The sequence below is a fragment of the Biomphalaria glabrata genome, chromosome 9 (genome assembly GCF_947242115.1).
Source record: "Biomphalaria glabrata chromosome 9, xgBioGlab47.1, whole genome shotgun sequence".
Taxonomy (NCBI): domain Eukaryota; kingdom Metazoa; phylum Mollusca; class Gastropoda; family Planorbidae; genus Biomphalaria; species Biomphalaria glabrata.
In genome coordinates, this window is record NC_074719.1 from 37,740,469 (window position 1) to 37,758,780 (window position 18,312).

At 40.2% G+C, this 18,312-nt stretch overlaps 1 protein-coding gene across 2 annotated transcripts in view; it reads right to left on the bottom strand.

The window, feature by feature from the left end:
- LOC106063551 (O-acyltransferase like protein-like) overlaps window positions 1-17,732 on the bottom strand; it is a 31,250-nt gene extending 13,518 nt beyond the window's left edge. For both annotated transcript variants that reach the window (XM_056040749.1, XM_056040748.1), the window contains exons 1-6: window positions 17,100-17,732; window positions 14,568-14,728; window positions 9,475-9,589; window positions 7,908-8,004; window positions 7,156-7,466; window positions 5,185-5,352 (exon numbers count right to left, since the gene is read on the bottom strand). In XM_056040749.1, the coding sequence (XP_055896724.1) occupies window positions 5,185-5,352; window positions 7,156-7,466; window positions 7,908-8,004; window positions 9,475-9,589; window positions 14,568-14,728; window positions 17,100-17,598 (1,351 nt within the window). In that variant the 5' untranslated portion in view covers window positions 17,599-17,732. The remainder of the gene's footprint in view (window positions 1-5,184; window positions 5,353-7,155; window positions 7,467-7,907; window positions 8,005-9,474; window positions 9,590-14,567; window positions 14,729-17,099) is intronic.
- Window positions 17,733-18,312: the final 580 nt, after the last annotated feature.

The window sequence follows — 18,312 nt, forward strand, 5'->3', positions numbered from 1 at the left end:
CTGTTCCTGTGTAAAATGTCAGAAGTTAGTCACTTTTGTCAGGAACCCTTTGCTTGCTCGTGTGAAGGGAGCCACCTCACGGGGATGTGGTGAGACCGACACGCTCCTGGTTGAAATATTTAAAGATGGACAGAGATTTGAATGCCTAAATGTCTATAATCCACCGCGAAGTGTCCTTACACTCGATAGCAAAAGCCTCTCCAGTACCAGAACGATAGTGGCGGGTGATTTCAATGCCAAAATCCAGGTTATAGGTTGTACAACAACCGATCTCTCGGGACAGAAAGTAATCGACTTATGCGACGGAACAAATTTGGTTCTCCTCAACGACGTTGATTCTCCAAACACATTCATTCACTCCGGGCATGGAGGGGAATCGAAACCAGATTTGTGCCTGGCGTCTGCGGACATAGTTGCTAAGAGTCGACTAGACGTCCTGGGGGACTTGGGATCGGATCATCTGCCGCTAATGGTCTCAATTGATCTCGGAACGACAAAACAAACAGCCTGCCCTAGACGTAAGTGGGTGTACGCTAAGGCGGACTGGGAGCTTTTCAGGATTTCATCAGATACACTCCTGGAAGGACTTGATATTGATTTTGAGAATATTGACGCAACTTACAGTCTCTTTGTGAAGGCTCTTTTATCTGCGGCTCGTAGGGCCATTCCGCGAACCAGTGGTAAGCGCAGGTACCGATCCTTTTGGTCTCGAAAGTTGGCACGTCTTGTCCGACAACGAAAAGCAGCACGAAGACGGCATGCTAGACAAAAAACGGAGGAGACGAGACGAGCCTACAATAAACTCACGGCATTGGTAAGAGATACGGTGTCAGAAGAGTCGTTAAAAAAGTGGTCGGAGACCTGTGCGAACCTGGATCTCGCGGATGGACGACAGGCATGGAAGTTACTAAACAACTTGGCTGGAGTGGGGGAACCGAGGGTAGCGGAGCCCCTGCAAACGCCTAGTGGCCCTGTTATTACTGACAAGAAGAGAGCGGAGGCTTTGAACAAACACTTTGCTGGAGTCTCCAAAGCACACAAAAAATCTTCCGTGTCGATGGCCCTTGACCGTGTTAGAAGAGCCAATGAAAAACGCAAGTGGGTTGACAGCAAGGCTGGGACGGAAACATTCTCAGAGCCCTTTACCATGATGGAGGTGGCTTTCGCGATAAAAAAGGCGAGACTACACAAGGCAGTGGGGCCAGATGGCATCAGCGCTGAGATGCTAAAAAATCTTGGAACGATTGGCCTCCTAAAACTTCACGGCTTACTAAATCGGACATGGACTCAAGGGGACTTCCCAAAGGCATGGAGATTGGCTACCATTGTTCCTATCCTTAAAAAGGGCAAGAATGCAAACAGCCCTGAGAGTTACAGACCAATTTCCCTCACATCGTGTGTGGGAAAGATTGCGGAGAGAATTATTAACCGACGGCTTACGTGGTACCTAGAGTCCCACAATTTGATTTGTCAGGAACAAGGTGGTTTCAGACAGCGGCGTAGCGCAATGGACCAGGTTACAGTCTTTATGCAAGAGGTGGCAGACGGTTTTCAGAGAGGCGGAAGGGAGAAGAAGGGTGAGTCGACACTCGCGGTTTTTCTGGATCTCAAACAGGCGTACGATAGGGTCTGGAGACAAGGTTTGTTGCTCAAGTTGATGGACCTTGGGGTAAACTCCAATATGTACCGATGGATAAAAAGCTTCCTAACGAACAGGTTAGTTCAGACACGTTATGGCGAGCAGTTGTCAAATAAGAAGGTACTTGAGCAGGGGTTGCCTCAGGGCTCGTCACTCTCATGCACACTTTTTCTGGTATTCATCAACGATTTGACCAAACGCCTAGGGTGTCGCTCACTACTTTTTGCGGACGATTTGCTGATCTGGAAAACTGGGAGATCTGCAGCCGCTCTAGCTGCGGAAATCCAACGTGACCTAGTCACGATTTCTTGCTACACACGTTTGTGGAATATGGAGGTTAATTGCGCGAAAACAGTCTGGACCCTTTTCACTCTTGGCAAAGATATCTATAAAGAAAAGATTTCTCTCTCAATCAATGGTACCGAATTAAAGATGGAAGCCAAGCCGAAATACCTGGGAGTCACCCTGGACCCAAAAATGGGTTTATCCGACCATGTGAGAACAGTGCGAGAGCAAGCGTCAGAGAGCCTTAAGGTAGTCAAGCGGTTAGCCACGACCAAGTGGGGGGCCAAAGCGAACGTGTTACGGGCCCTCTACATTGGAGCGGTAAGGTCGAGGATGGAGTACTCGTCTCTTGCACAGGTCTATGCCTCACAAACGTCTCTAGCGGGGCTGGACTCAGTGCAGAACCAAGCAATTAGACTCATTTGTGGTGCATTTCGTACAACGCCAACTGCGGCATGTGAGGTCATGACAAATCTCCCACCACTGAGATTACGAAGGGAGCGAGCCGTTATGATTGCTTACGAAAAATTCAAACGGCTAGAAGAGGGCTGCCCAGTCAGGAGTCTGGTCGACAATTGGCAGGGCGGAAATCGGCTGAAGCGGAACTCTTTCATGCACTCGGTGCGGGAATTGTCCAAAGAAGTCGATTTACCCCAGAACAGAGCAGCTCTCGCTCTGCATGGGGCTTCTTCTCCGGCGAATGCTCCTGGAGTCCCAGAGGTGAGGAAATCGCTGATTGACCCAGAAGTTAACAAGAAATGCACAAAAACTGTCCTACGAAACACTGCCAGGAAAACTGTCGCCCAGTACCCAGCTGATTGCATTAAAGTGTACACAGATGGTTCCACGAGAGAGAACCTCGGACAAAAAACCTCTGGGTATGGTGTGGTAGTTCGATTCCCTGGCTCGACTGAAAACGATGAGATTCTAGGTGCGTGTTCTGGCAGGAGCAATTACGTTGCTGAAATGGTTGCAATTCAAAATGCAGTAGAGTACATTGAAGAACGACTTAACGAGAAAACAGCACAACCCAGTCCTATTGTGCTATTTACAGACTCTATGTCGAGCCTACAAGCCATTGAAAGCCCTGCAGATACGCTCCCGGAACCCCTGGCAAAAACACTGGCGTGCGTGGGACGCCTCCAAGAAAAACACAAAATTCGGACGACATTCCAATACGTACCAGGACACGTGGATGTGGAGGGTAACGTGAAGGCTGACTTATTAGCCAAGCTCGGCACAAAACTGGACCCTGTGGACGAGCCACAGACTTTTGAGCAGGCGCGTACGATAGTGGACGAATGGGCAAGAAATAAATGGAACAAAAGCTGGGAGACTGGTAAAACGGGAAGGGAAGTCTGGCAAAACTTAAAAGGGCCCTCAAAATCGGACGAATGGTGGCAGCTAAATAGGGAAGAACAGGTGACAATTGCTAGGTACCGAACGGGACACTGTCCAATCGGTGCCTATTTTGCTAAATTTAAGCCAAATTTCGACTCACGCTGCAGGCATTGTCAGGACGACATCGAAACAGTTAACCACATCCTTTACGAGTGCGCAACACTACACCCTAAACAAGGCCATTTGAGTGAAACAAAAGCTGGTTTGCATGAGGAGCTGACTCTGTACGGAGACAGAGAAGCTTTGAGAAGGACTGCCGCTTTCCTTGTCCGTGTTATCAGAGAATAGAGTTCTCAACACGGTGCCCTAGTGCGATGAGACTTACACGGTTACGACGTCGCAAGTCCATGGTGAGGTCTTCTATAAGGAATGGTCTCGAGTTTATTCATATGAATATGTTTAATTTTCTTGTGCTTTAAAATGCTGATGACTCCCGTTCTTAACCTAATAGTTCAACAATGTCTATTAAATTATGAACATTTGATTAGTTTTGTACAAAACAATGCAATTTATTGGGGACTTTCCTCATCAAAGTTAATAACAGTAATCCCCCTTTGTTGGCATTTTAACCGTTTTGATCTGGTTTACACTCTTTAATCAATAAAATATTTTAAGCTAGTCGACCCAGGGCATACCATACGCCGCTATTTTGCAGGGTCAGCCTTGGGCCACTGAAACCCTTGAGATTTTATATTCTTGTCTTGTCTCGCGTCAGGCCCATTTTAAGGCAGCGGATATATCAAAATATTCAATTTTTGAAGCTTCAAATAAGTTTAAGTTCTTGTCGGAACTGCGTATGGTTAAGACACCCCTGGCTCTTATAAGTTTAATTATTTTGAGTAATGCCCAGTAATATTTTATGCAGCTTTGTGCCACCTATTCTGTTTAGAGCTTAATTGGTTGGGATATTCTTATATAAAAACAACAACAACAACAGACTGCAATACTCTATAATTAAAGATTGAACTCTATCATTTGTCGCACATGTCATTTTGTTCCAAGCATACCCAACACTCAACACAGTTCTTCATAGCATCGAATAAATCCTGATCTGAGATAGTGTCTTACACAGAGCGTATTGAAGTATAGTCAATAAGTATAATCTTCGTTTACTTGGAACTTTTTATAATGAGACAGCTCCAATAATTTATGCAGATATTATTTTTTTAATAAATTAGAATTTGTATGAGTATACACTATAGGCGCAGATGATTTCTGTAGGTGTCCGCATGTGGCCCGCGGGTCGTATTTGCCCACTCCTGGCCTAAAGAATTCTGATTAAGAGGGTTTGAGTTATCAAAATGAAAAAAAAAAAAAAAAAAACAAGAAAAATAAAAAAAATATTTAATAAAAAAAAAGCTTATATAATGGAGAAGAACCGCCAATCACAAACATAAATATATTAAGACTACAGGAATAAGCTTCATTTTTTCTAAATAAAAAATTAATTAATTACCACTTGCTGATTAATTAATGCTTATTTATTTGATTGATTGGTGTCTTGCCATTGACCATAAATAATGATGCACAATTTTTGCACTAACCAAGACTGGGAAGTGGGAGAAAACACATACAAATGAATAATACAATATATACAGCCACATCTCTCAAAAAGTAGCATTCATTCGCCTTATTCGATACCAAACTAACTAATTAATTACCAAAAATTAATTAATAAATTGGTTACTTTTTAAAAAATTTAATTATGTTTTGTCAGGTACAATAAATAAATGTGTAAAGTTTCAGCTTGATCCAAGAGTGGGTGTGGGAGAAATAACATCTACAAATTTTTTACCAAACAGACAGAGTAAGATGATATAAGCTCTGTAAAAACAAAGAACAAAAAAAACCTAACTTACACACATTGGCAAGTCCGAAAACGAACATATGTCCTAGCACAACCCAAGACATACTCAAGCAGCGGATACCATTGATGGCTGACAGAGATCCAGGAGGCTGTGATGTGTTCAATACTTTAGAAGCGTTGGTATATACAGAAAAGGACAGTAAAATCTGTGACAGGATTCCTATACAAATATGCAAAGTAAATTGTTTTAAAAGTAGATATTACATTTGTTGCCTATGATTAAATTTGTAGAAACGTTTTATGTGTGCGAATTATAATCTAAAATAAAACACTGAAACTCAAGTCCAACAATTTTTTTATGACAAGACAGAAAACCAGTTACATGGCGTAAAAAAAAAGATTTTCAAAATAATTAATAACAGTATTCTGTTCTCTGTTTACAATTGCAATGTTAAGGTCCAGTTACGTTCTTTAAATAATACAACAGAATAAAAGAGACAAAGAAGAGAAAGCAATATGAAGAAATGGAACCTATAGAATTACATTTAAAAAATATGAAGAGAATATAAGGATAGGGAAGGATTTTAAACTAAATATAATTGGAAATCTCCTTTAGGCTACAAAGGGTCAGCAGTGTAGCTGGATCTGCCAGATTGTCTCGCAGTGTCCACCAAGCTGGCTCAGAGTCCCAGCTCCTGATTATTTCCTCCAGGGCTTTCTCCCAAATCCTTTCCCGTGTTAAGGTTTTGTCGCAATGCAGCGGAAGTAGAAAGTGCTAGGACACGATAAGGAATTCGGCGCGAAAAGTTATTTGTTTCGTCAAAAGGATACAGTTTTGGCTAAGCGACAATCACGTGACTATTAAAAACAAGACCAGGATTTGAGGTGTAACGAAAGTAAACACAGACAAGACTTTTGTAACAACTAGTAACAACTAGTAACAAAAGCCTACCAAGTTTAATTAACAAGCCACCTCCTGACCAAAGCTTTCTGTTTTAGCGCCCCTTTTCCTGAGTGTTAACAGTTCGACAGGACCCAATAACTGTGCCGCACGCGAAGACCAACCTTACTAAGAAACCAATAATTAGTCTATGTTTATGACAACCCGTTTGCCAGCTACGACAGAGACTCAACATATAGTATTGGTGGATGTGAGTCAGAACTGGAGATAGAGAAGCATTAGGAGAAGAACTTCTGAAACTTAATTGAGCCTCACATCTCGCAACAGATCCACTGCTCTATAGCTTGCGACGCATCCTTTGCAAAACATAAGAAAAAGAAAATCAAAGACTAAAAGAAACAAAAAATCAAAGAAAAAAAAATCCTACATCTGATGTTTTTGGAGTAATAGGAACAATAACTCACACGAAATTTGTTTTGTTTTGAAAGTGGGAAGAGTTATTTTAATGAACGATGAATAGACTTATATCTACTACTAGACTGGAAACCGGAAATCAATTCTTATCCGCGACTGATCGATCGTGAACAGTTTGTAGAAAGTTGGATCAAGGCGTTGTTTTGTAAAGTAGTTCAAAGAAGTAAGGTTGTTGTGTTTTCAACCCTAACCTATGTAACATATATATTTATTTTTTAGATCTAGATCTAGTAATTAATTATCAAAAAAAAAAAAAAAAAAAAAAAAAAAAATCACAATTTAGTGTTGCATTCAGTCTTTTGATAAAGAAGATTATGTGTCTAAAAATTGCAAAATAATAATTATGAGACGAGAGTACTCTTATTTTTGATGTCCAGTTACTAGATCTAGATCTAAAAACTAAATTATATGTTACATAGATTAGGGTTGAAAAGAATAGCCTTTACTTCAGTTAAAACTACTTTACAAAACAACGCCTTGATCTAACTTTCTAAAAAATGTTCACGACATTTTTTGTAGTGTTAAAAAGTCCAGTCCAGTCTAGATATAGTATATATATAAGTCTAAGGAACGATGTTAATTACGCTGCCAAGGGACGTTACTGACATAGACAAGGGAGCGTAGTAATACATATATCAACACAATTACCAGAGCAAGCACCAGACTTGGTTTGAGTTTTCCCCAGCAAAGGTTGCTTCTCGTTCAGGAAAACAGGACCGGAGCCGTTTCTGACCTCAGCATTCATTGGCGTCTGCTCTTGACCTGATGTGGGGCCCCCTGTTGTCGTCTCCTCGTCAAGTATTGGATGGTAGCTGCTGCGAGGCTGGATACCTCTGCCAGCATCATAGTCGGGACTGTCTACGCCTTGGCGCCGCGTGTTCCACTTTGGCCGCTGAATCACCAAAAGGTCAAACAGAGTCCCGCAAATCATTAAGACCAGAATGAGTGACAGGATGACACTAAAGGACAAAGGTAATTCAGAGATGCGGTTAGCGTTAGTCAGACATTCTAAACCAAAGGAATTTCCCTTTATTATAGAATGTAAAACTGAATCATTATAAATATTTGTTAAATACCAAAGCACATTTCTAAGAGTGAAAGTAGTTAAGTTGATAACGAGAACAGAAACGAAAATGACCCTAACGGAAATTAAAAACAAATTTCGTTTTAGTAATTAAAAATCAATTTCTATCAATTTAGTTTCAGTTTATTTTTTAAAATCATATTTTGCTATATAATTAGTATCTACATTTAAGCCAAAATAAGTTTCCTTTGAGTTCCTGAGACTCAGTACTCATTTCTTAATAATAATTCGGCCAGTACTTTTTAATGCCCATTGGTTGAGTTGAACCATTCAAAACTTGTAAAATTTTACATCCTCTGGTTACCATAAAACTTACATGGCGGCGACGGTTGCGGAAGTAAATTCTCTTTCATCCGTTCGGCATTCCGTGGGCATGGCAACAAATGTTTCAGACATGTTCAACATCGTCAAACCTTCAATAGAAATGTATAGAAGTGATCTATCTATCTATCTATCTATCTATCTATCTATCTATCTATCTATCTATCTATCTATCTATCTATCTATCTCTCTCTCTCTCTCTCTCTCTCTCTCTCTCTCTCTCTCTCTCTCTCTCTCTCTCTCTCTCTCTATCTATCTATCTATCTATCTATCTATCTAATCTATCAATCTAATCTATATAATCTATCTAATCTACCAATCTAATCTATATAATCTATCTAATCTAATTTAATCTAATATATCTATCTAATCTATCTAGTCTATCTAATCTATCAAATTTTTCTATTGTTGACAAATAGAGTAGAGTAATTTAAATATAGGATTGTGTACTTCGGCTAGTGACGTTAAAATAGTCACGTGACGCAAAGAATTATGACATCTCAGACACTTAGGAGCGCATAAAAAAGAATAACAAGTAGGGTTTCGGTGTTAGAAGTAGCAATATCTACAATGTAGAAATAAGGAAATGACTTGGCCTATTTTTATAGTACACGAATGATTTGATTGACAATGACGATCCCCCCCCCTATTTGTAAATAAACACAGTTGTAGCGGTTCCATTAAGTACATCCTTATCAAATCTACTTCCTTTTTGTCAGGTATTAGGCAGAGACCAATTGTTATAGAAGGCCTGAACACTGACCTGCAACGTCACAACCTGTGGGCAGTTTAAACAAATAGCTCGTTGCTAGGTCACTGGTCTGTACGACGAGGCAACGAGCTATTTGTTTAAAGCGCCCACAGGTTGTGACGTTGCAGGTCAGTGTTTAGGCCTTCTGAAACGATTGGTCTCGGTTGAACACACGTATACAATACGACAATACGTATTTATCAAGGAACAGACATGTTGGTTGATGTAAGTAAAGCAGTGGAACACAGCCTAGAAAAAATCGTCACTCTCTCGCCATAAAGTCTTTGGTTTTAAATACGACTAAGTCTGAATGAATGAATCAACTCCATCATTCTTCGTTAAATTGTTCCTATAATGGGAAACATGCGTCACTTAGAGTCGGCAAATGAACAATTTTAATTGAAGAGGAATCGTGTCAAGTTTCCTCAACATCTTTGGCCTCGTAATTATTTACAATGTTAATAAAAAAAAAAACTAGGCGCGGTGGCTTCTGAACAGAGAGGTCGCGGGTTCGAATCCTAGTGAAGACTGGGATTTTTTAGTTTCGCGATTTAAGGCGCCAACCTGGCTCTAATGGGTAGCTGACATTTGCGTGGAAAAAGTGAAGTCGGTCGGTCGTTGTGCTGGCCACATGATGCCCTCGTTAACCTTGGGCCACAGAAACTGATGGCCTTTGCATCGTCTGATCCATTGATGGTAAAATCAGCTACTTAACTTAATCATAACATTGAGACAAATTAATGACACGTTAAATTGTATTTAAGTTTAAAAGATGGGTCCCCGTGGACAAAACTTCACTTGTGCGTCTTACCTAGATTCACTAGTAATGAGAGCTCATCCTGGGAACATGAATCTGGAACACAGGAACCGATTTGTACAGCAGCATTTCCTGTTAAAGCGGCGAGTGGAGATGAACCTGAAGCGTTCTGTCCAAAAAGTGAATATCTTCGTTATAGTCTCTCTTTCTTTCTCTCCCCTTCTCTATCTCTCTTTCTCTCTCTCACTCTCTCTTTTTCTCTCTGCCTCCATCCCTGTATTTCTCTCTCTCTCTGTCCCGGTCTCTCTCTCACTCTCTCTCTCACTCTCTCACTCCCTCTCTCTCTCTCACTCCCTCTCTCTCTCTCTCTCTCTCTCACTCTCTCTCTGTCTGTCTGGTACAAATTATGTACACGTTATTCCTCCCACTTTTCATTCTCGAATCAGGTCGAAACTTTTACACAATTATTTATTGTACCTAACAAAACACGAATGAATAAAAAAATTAACCAGATAGTTAATTAATTACTGGTGATTTATTATTTTGTTTGATAACCAACAAGGGAAATAAAGCCTTCAATATTAAGAGTTATTGCTAAATATATGAAATTTAGTACACGTTATTTACCCCACGCCCTTTCTCGGATCAAAATGAAACTTTTCATAATTATTTACTGTACATAACAAAACGAGATTCAATTTAAAAATTAAAGTAATCAATCAATCAATTAAATAATTGTATTTAATTATTTTGTTTCATATAAAAAAAAGGGAAATACATTCTACATAATTGAGAGCTTTAGTTGTAAAAGTTTTTTTTTTTACATTTTGATTGTTTTTCTTCAAATGAATTTTATTTATTCTTCAATCTCTAGATGATCTTCTTTTAGAACTATGCACTTTCCTAGAAAAGCTTCCGCCTCTTCAACCGCCTCTACAACCATCTCTACAACCATCTCTACAACCCTCTCTCCAACCATCTCTCCAACCACCTCTACAACCATCTCTTTAACCACCTCTACAACCATCTCTTCAACCACCTCTACAACCATCTCTACAACCATCTGTACAACCACCTCTCCAACCACCTGTACAACCATCAGTACAACCACCTCTACAACCATCTCTCCAACCATCTGTACAACCACCTCTACAACCACCTGTACAACCATCAGTACAACCACCTCTACAACCACCTGTACAACCATCTCTCCAAACATCTGTACAACCACCTCTACAACCACCTCTACAACCATCTGTACAACCACCTCTACAACCACCTGTACAACCATCTCTCCAACCATCTGTACAACCACCTCTACAACCACCTCTACAACCATCTGTACAACCACCTCTACAACCACCTCTAAAACCACCTCTACAACCACCTCTACAACCATCTCTCCAACCATCTGTACAACCACCTCTACAACCACCTGTACAACCATCAGTACAACCACCTCTACAACCACCTCTACAACCATCTCTCCAACCATCTGTACAACCATCTCTTCAACCACCTCTACAACCATCTCTCCAACCACCTGTACAACCATCAGTACAACCACCTGTACAACCATCTCTCCAACCATCTGTACAACCACCTCTACAACCACCTCTACAACCATCTCTCCAACCACCTCTACAACCACCTCTACAACCACCTGTACAACCATCTCTTCAACCACCTCTACAACCATCTCTCCAACCACCTGTACAACCATCAGTACAACCACCTCTACAACCATCTCTCCAACCATCTGTACAACCACCTCTACAACCACTTCTACAACCATCTCTCCAACCACCTCTACAACCATCTCTTCAACCACCTCTACAACCATCTCTACCAACCACCTCTACAACCACCTCTACAACCATCTGTACGACCACCTCTCCAACCATCTGTACAACCACCTCTCCAACCACCTGTACAACCATCAGTACAACCACCTCTACAACCATCTCTCCAACCATCTGTACAACCACCTGTACAACCACCTCTACAACCACCTCTCCAACCATCTGTACAAAAACCTCTCCAACCATCTCTCCAACCACCTGTCCAACCACCTCTCCAACCACCTGTACAACCATCTGTACAACAACCTCTACAACCACCTTTCGAACAATCTCTCCAACCCTCTCTCCAACCATCTCTCCAACCACCTCTACAACCATCTCTCCAACCACCTCTCCAACCACCTCTCCAACCACCTCTACAACCACCTCTACAACCACCTCTACAACCACCTCTGCAACCATCTCTCAAACCACCTCTACAACCATCTCTACAACCACCTCTACAACCATCTCTACAACCACCTCTACAACCATCTCTACAACCACCTCTACAACCATCTCTACAACCACCTCTACAACCATCTCTACAACCATCTCTACAACCATCTCTACAACCACCTCTACAACCATCTCTACAACCATCTCTCAAACCACCTCTACAACCATCTCTACAACCACCTCTACAACCATCTCTACAACCATCTCTACAACCATCTCTACAACCATCTCTACAACCACCTCTACAACCATCTCTACAACCATCTCTACAACCATCTCTACAACCATCTCTACAACCACCTCTACAACCATCTCTACAACCATCTCTACAACCATCTCTACAACCATCTCTACAACCACCTCTACAACCACCTCTACAACCACCTCTACAACCACCTCTCCAACCACCTCTACAACCATCTGTACAACCACCTCTACAACCACTTCTCCAACCACCTCTCCAACCACCTCTGCAACCATCTCTCCAACCACCTCTCCAACCACCTCTCCAACCACCTCTCCAACCACCTCTCCAACCACCTCTACAACCATGTGTACAACCACCTCTACAACCATCTGTACAACCACCTCTACAACCATCTGTACAACCACCTCTACAACCATCTGTACAACCACCTCTACAACCATCTGTACAACCACCTCTACAACCATCTGTACAACCACCTCTACAACCATCTGTACAACCACCTCTACAACCACTTCTCCAACCACCTCTCCAACCACCTCTGCAACCATCTCTCCAACCACCTCTCCAACCACCTCTCCAACCACCTCTCCAACCACCTCTACAACCATCTGTACAACCACCTCTACAACCATCTGTACAACCACCTCTCCAACCACCTCTCCAACCACCTCTCCAACCACCTCTCCAACCACCTCTACAACCATCTCTACAACCATCTCTACAACCATCTCTACAACCATCTCTACAACCATCTGTACAACCACCTCTCCAACCATCTGTACAACCACCTCTCCAACCACCTCTACAACCATCTCTACAACCATCTCTACAACCATCTCTACAACCATCTCTACAACCATCTGTACAACCACCTCTCCAACCATCTGTACAACCACCTCTACAACCATCTGTACAACCACCTCTACAACCATCTCTACAACCATCTCTACAACCATCTGTACAACCACCTCTACAACCATCTCTACAACCACCTCTACAACCATCTGTACAACCACCTCTACAACCATCTGTACAACCACCTCTACAACCATCTGTACAACCACCTCTACAACCATCTGTACAACCACCTCTCCAACCACCTCTCCAACCACCTCTCCAACCACCTCTCCAACCACCTCTACAACCATCTGTACAACCACCTCTACAACCATCTCTACAACCATCTCTACAACCATCTCTACAACCATCTCTACAACCATATGTACAACCATCTCTCCAACCACCTCTACAACCACTTCTACAACCACCTCTGCAACCATCTCTTCAACCATCTCTACAACCATCTCTCCAACCTCCTCTACAACCACTCCTACAACCACCTCTTCAACCATCTCTACAACCATCTCTCCAACCACCTCTACAACCACTCCTACAACCACCTCTGCAACCACCTCTACAACCACCTCTACAACCACCTCTACAACCATCTCTCCAACCACCTCTACAACCACCTCTACAACCATCTCTCCAACCACCTCTACAACCACTCCTACAACCACCTCTGCAACCATCTCTTCAACCATCTCTACAACCATCTCTCCAACCACCTCTCCAACCACTCCTACAACCACCTCTGCAACCACCTCTGCAACCACCTCTCCAACCACCTCTGCAACCACCTCTACAACCACCTCTACAACCATCTCTCCAACCATCTGTACAACCACCTCTACCAACCATCTCTACCAACCATCTCTACCAACCACCTCTGCAACCATCTCTACAACCATCTCTCCAACCACCTCTACAACCACTCCTACAACCACCTCTGCAACCACCTCTGCAACCACCTCTACAACCACCTCTACAACCATCTCTCCAACCATCTGTACAACCACCTCTACCAACCTTAGTTCATATCATTTTTGTTTCGTTAATCCCCCGAGGGTTAAGATTGTTGTCTCCTGGGTAAGTGTCTACTGTAGAGTTTCACGTATATAAGACACTAAGACGTCACTATAACGTCTCAAAAACGTCAGAAACAAAGTCTCTCCAACTCTCAAATGCCGCCTCTGCATTGATTCTCGTTCTACCAGCTTCTGAGTATTCTGAGGAATGTTATCACTGGCATAAGTTTGAACTATAGCTCTGAGCTGAGAGCTGATCATAATGAATGGATAACATTGAAGTTCTTTAAGTCAGGTCTTAGCTCCATGATTAGGAAGATTAATGAAGACACAAAATAGAGACACGTTAAACACAATATACAGGAAGTACTAAATGCTAACATTAAATTATACAATTAGAAAGGTTAAAAGATGTTTGTTTTTTTCGCAGACATGTTATCTTTGGCCTGTTTTTTTTATCAGAGTTATTGAGCTACAAACATTTTTTTTTAAAAATGAAGTTTATAAATTGACAATATAAATATTGAAGTTATTTTACGGTTTTGTCTTATGTGTTTTTGGCATTGTTATTTTGTTTACTAATAATAAAAAAGCATTGTTTTAAGTCTTAACCATCAATGTCCACGAGTCTCCACTTAAGAATTGAACAATTACAATTGATCTTGTTTTGAAGTGCGATGGATATATATAGCAACAAAATTGTCCTAATAATTATAAAAAAAAAAAAAAAGATTAGATTTAAAGATTCATATCTACAAATCAACCTCTCACCTTTGCAGCGAGGCTCAAAACGCAGTAATTCCCGGTAAAACCTGTGCCCCCAACGCCAGGCTGGGGTGGCGCCTTTGCATTCCTACACTGCCTGTAGTTCCCGACAAAGTTAAGTCGACCTTGGAGAATGGACGGTCCAGGCTTGCCCCAGGCGTCTAAGACTGAAGAACAGAAAGAAATGTATCAAATTTAACTGACGGAAAGCAAGGCTTAAAAAACCAAGATTACTTATCAAACTGCTGATAGTTTCGTAGCTATCATCTTCTTACAAACTGCGTTGTTTATATTATATCGTTTCATAGACACGAGAAGTTTACACTATTTGAACTGTGAATAAAATAATATAAAAGTAAGAGATAATTAATAATAATTAATGTAATAGATTTAATCTTGCTAAATCTAACCTAAACCTAACTGAATAATTAAAATTATAACTTCCTAAATCTTCACTGAATTATTACCATCGAAAGTACAACTGAATTATTAAAACAGGGGCGTAACTAGGGATTTGGGGGCACGATGGGATTGACCTCTTTGGGGGCCCCTTGTATTTTGATATTCGACAAATGACATGAGATAATGTACTCAAAAATATATAAGCCCAAAATCAAATTTTTTCAGTATATCAGGAAACTTGGCAAAAAATAATTATTAAGACTTTTAATGAATAATACCGTTGTTTATTAGTTAAATAATGCACAAGTGACAAATCTCAATTGATATCGCTTCACGTCGTGCATTCTGTGCAGCAAAGACATCTATAACATCAACTACATCGATACTTTCTAGTATTTGTAACTTCACTGACATTAAAACCATGATAAGCCTTTCTTGTGTCATTGTGCTCCTGACATAGTTTTTGATGAACTTGAGCTTTGAGAATGATCTCTCACATGACGTAATGGAAGTGGCCTGAGTTAGCGGTATTTGGAGGAGGTTGCAAGGTTTGAGCACACGTAATTACCATATGAAGCCTGTTTCCTCAATATGTCTATTGGTGATTGTATTACTGGTTTGTTGATTAAAAGTGCTCGTGCATCAATGACATCATTGAAAAAAACGATTTGCCTTTTATTTCATCATACAAACAGGAAAAGTAGCAAGTTTGTCATAAGCGTGTCTTCATCTAACAGGTGTCTTGGTTCAAGAAGAAACCCAAAGCTATCCATTTTCTTTCCAGCCTTTGGAATCTGCCCTTCATCTCAATATGAAATCTGTCCAGCACTTATGTCTCAACACGTTTGAATTGCAGTTCTATTGACAGTCCTACATTAGAACTCAACTTCCCATCAAGTCTTTTCTTTCTTCTGGTTGTTTTGATTACAGGGAATCCATAGTATTCACTACCTTCTTTTTCTTTTTCGATGGATTGGGTTTTTGTCAGTTTCTCATCATTTTGCAGAAAGCATGAAAGGGTACTAATTTCTTCAGTAGCTTCCCGTATATGCAGTCCAGACTTTTGTAGTTTCTTCTGAACTATATTAATTGGGCGCAGGAGCTTTGACCAGAATTCCAGATAGGCAAAAAATTCTTAATTTTTCACTGCATGAAGAAGATTCTGTGCTAATATTATATGATATTACGTCATTGTTTGTTGTTTATGTTTCGTGCGAAAGCAAAAGGATTAGATGGAAATAAAAAGAGAGTTTCCATTGGATTGAGGAAAGATGAATAGAGGGGTAATAACTCGAGTGTAAAGTTTAATTCTGAAATTATAGACGCCAAACCCGAATAATGGACTATTCTAGCATTATTAAGAATAACTTTTCGATCTGTTATACTCGATTCTGTAAATTTTGCTTCAAGGTTAATTAGTGTAGCCATAAAATACCCGCCATTTAGATCTATTATTAGTAAAGGTGACAAGATAACTGGAATTCGCTGTATATCATGCAATTTTATTCGTGGCAACAAAATTTAAAATGTAAAACTAATTTAAAAAAAAAACCTTTGATCTCGGTGGGGAAAAAATATTTTTAAAATGTCAACAAAGTCAACGTACTGATAGACCTAGATCTAGGTTTAGTCTTTGTTATAAATTTAATACATAAATGTTGAAACAAAAAAAGACACCCGTTGACACTATTTGTCAATCAAATATATGAATTTATGTATTTACAAATAAATTTCGGACACCCATTTGGGCCCCCCTCCCCCCCCCTTAGGTACGCCACTGTATTAAAACTTAACTTTGCTAAATCTACACAAAAATAAAGCATATTTCGTTTTCCGTATGCTGGGAAAAATTCAAAATAAATTTATTCAAGTGCTCTTTAAGCGTCATTAGTTTGCCCGAATCAACCAAGAAAACCAACAACTTAGCAGGGTCTCTAATTAACATGCATGAGTAGATTAACATATGGATACTAAGGACGCAATTATCTTCTCTCTTGCAGTAGCACAGGTAATGTATTAGATAAAATAAGATAACTGAACTAACAATACAAAACCTCACTAAAGCCTCAATGAACCTACTTTAAAAATACAAATGCGTAACTCTAAAATTCTTATTGGGTCAATAGGTTAACTCACAAGGTAATGTCCACTGGTTCTGAGTCACATTAGTGACCAAGCGTTGTATGTCTGCTACACAATTCGCTGAGTTTACTTTCCCAAATTTTCGTCTAAGATTTAGACTGCCATCTTTCTTGTCGGCTACATCTGCCAGACTCCACGTGCTTTCTCCGAATGTGTCTACTTGATTTTCGACACCATTTTGAATATTATTTGAGTTCTTAATTGCACTATACATAGACCCAGATGAAGGGGCAGCAAAAACAGCGTTTCCGAGAATTCCCGTTTGACCAAGAATATCCTTGCCTGACAGAAGAGTTTCAAAATTTTTCAAAGTTTCCTGAAACGCAGGATCATTTTGGCGCCTTATGACGTCGTTGATGTTTTCTAAAGCGCCAAGAAATGTTTTTGGATCGGGCGATCCAGTTGTGTCGTCTGCTACTGTAATGGCGAATGACGTGAACAGAAATAACAATGTAAAGAACGCGGTTAATTTGTTCATTTTCTTTGTTCTCATTTTTTTAAAGCGAACCTTTTTCTATCCTCAAGAAACAAAATAAACAACAGACTTAGAAATACAGATTGCACAACAGACCACAACACACGAGCAAGCCACTGCGTTTTATAGAGTTCACCAAAAACTGTAGGTACTAAGACAGGATAATAAAACGCGACCAAAGTACGAAATCTCACTGTGACTAGGCCCCAATATTACCATGCCGCTAAGATCTACTTTCGCGGGGTCAATCAACGTTTGTTATCGACTATGATCACGTGCTATGACTGGCGTCTATAAATAGTTACATGCGAAACGTTTTATATACAAAGACATGTAGCCATTACCATTTAAAAAGCGGTATTTAAATAATGAAACAAGTTTGATAATTGCTCAGAAATAAGACATGAAATGTTAGACTGCGCTTATAGTCATGAATTATAAGTGACATTAAATTTATTGTTTATTTTAAAATGTTGGCATCTAGAAAGGACCATGACACCTCTAATAGAATAGTGAAAAAAAAAATTCGACATATTTGTTCTAAGTTTATTAATTTTAAAATAAGTTTGAAAATCTTTGAATTCCTATTTTTAAAAAAGTCTGACAGCTCACTTTCTATCTGGAAATAAAATTCGATAATATGTAAGCGTAAGACAATATAATTACAATCATAAAAGTAACAAAATGTTATTAAAATGTTTCTGTTCTATTTTTACAAGTTTCAAATTTTCC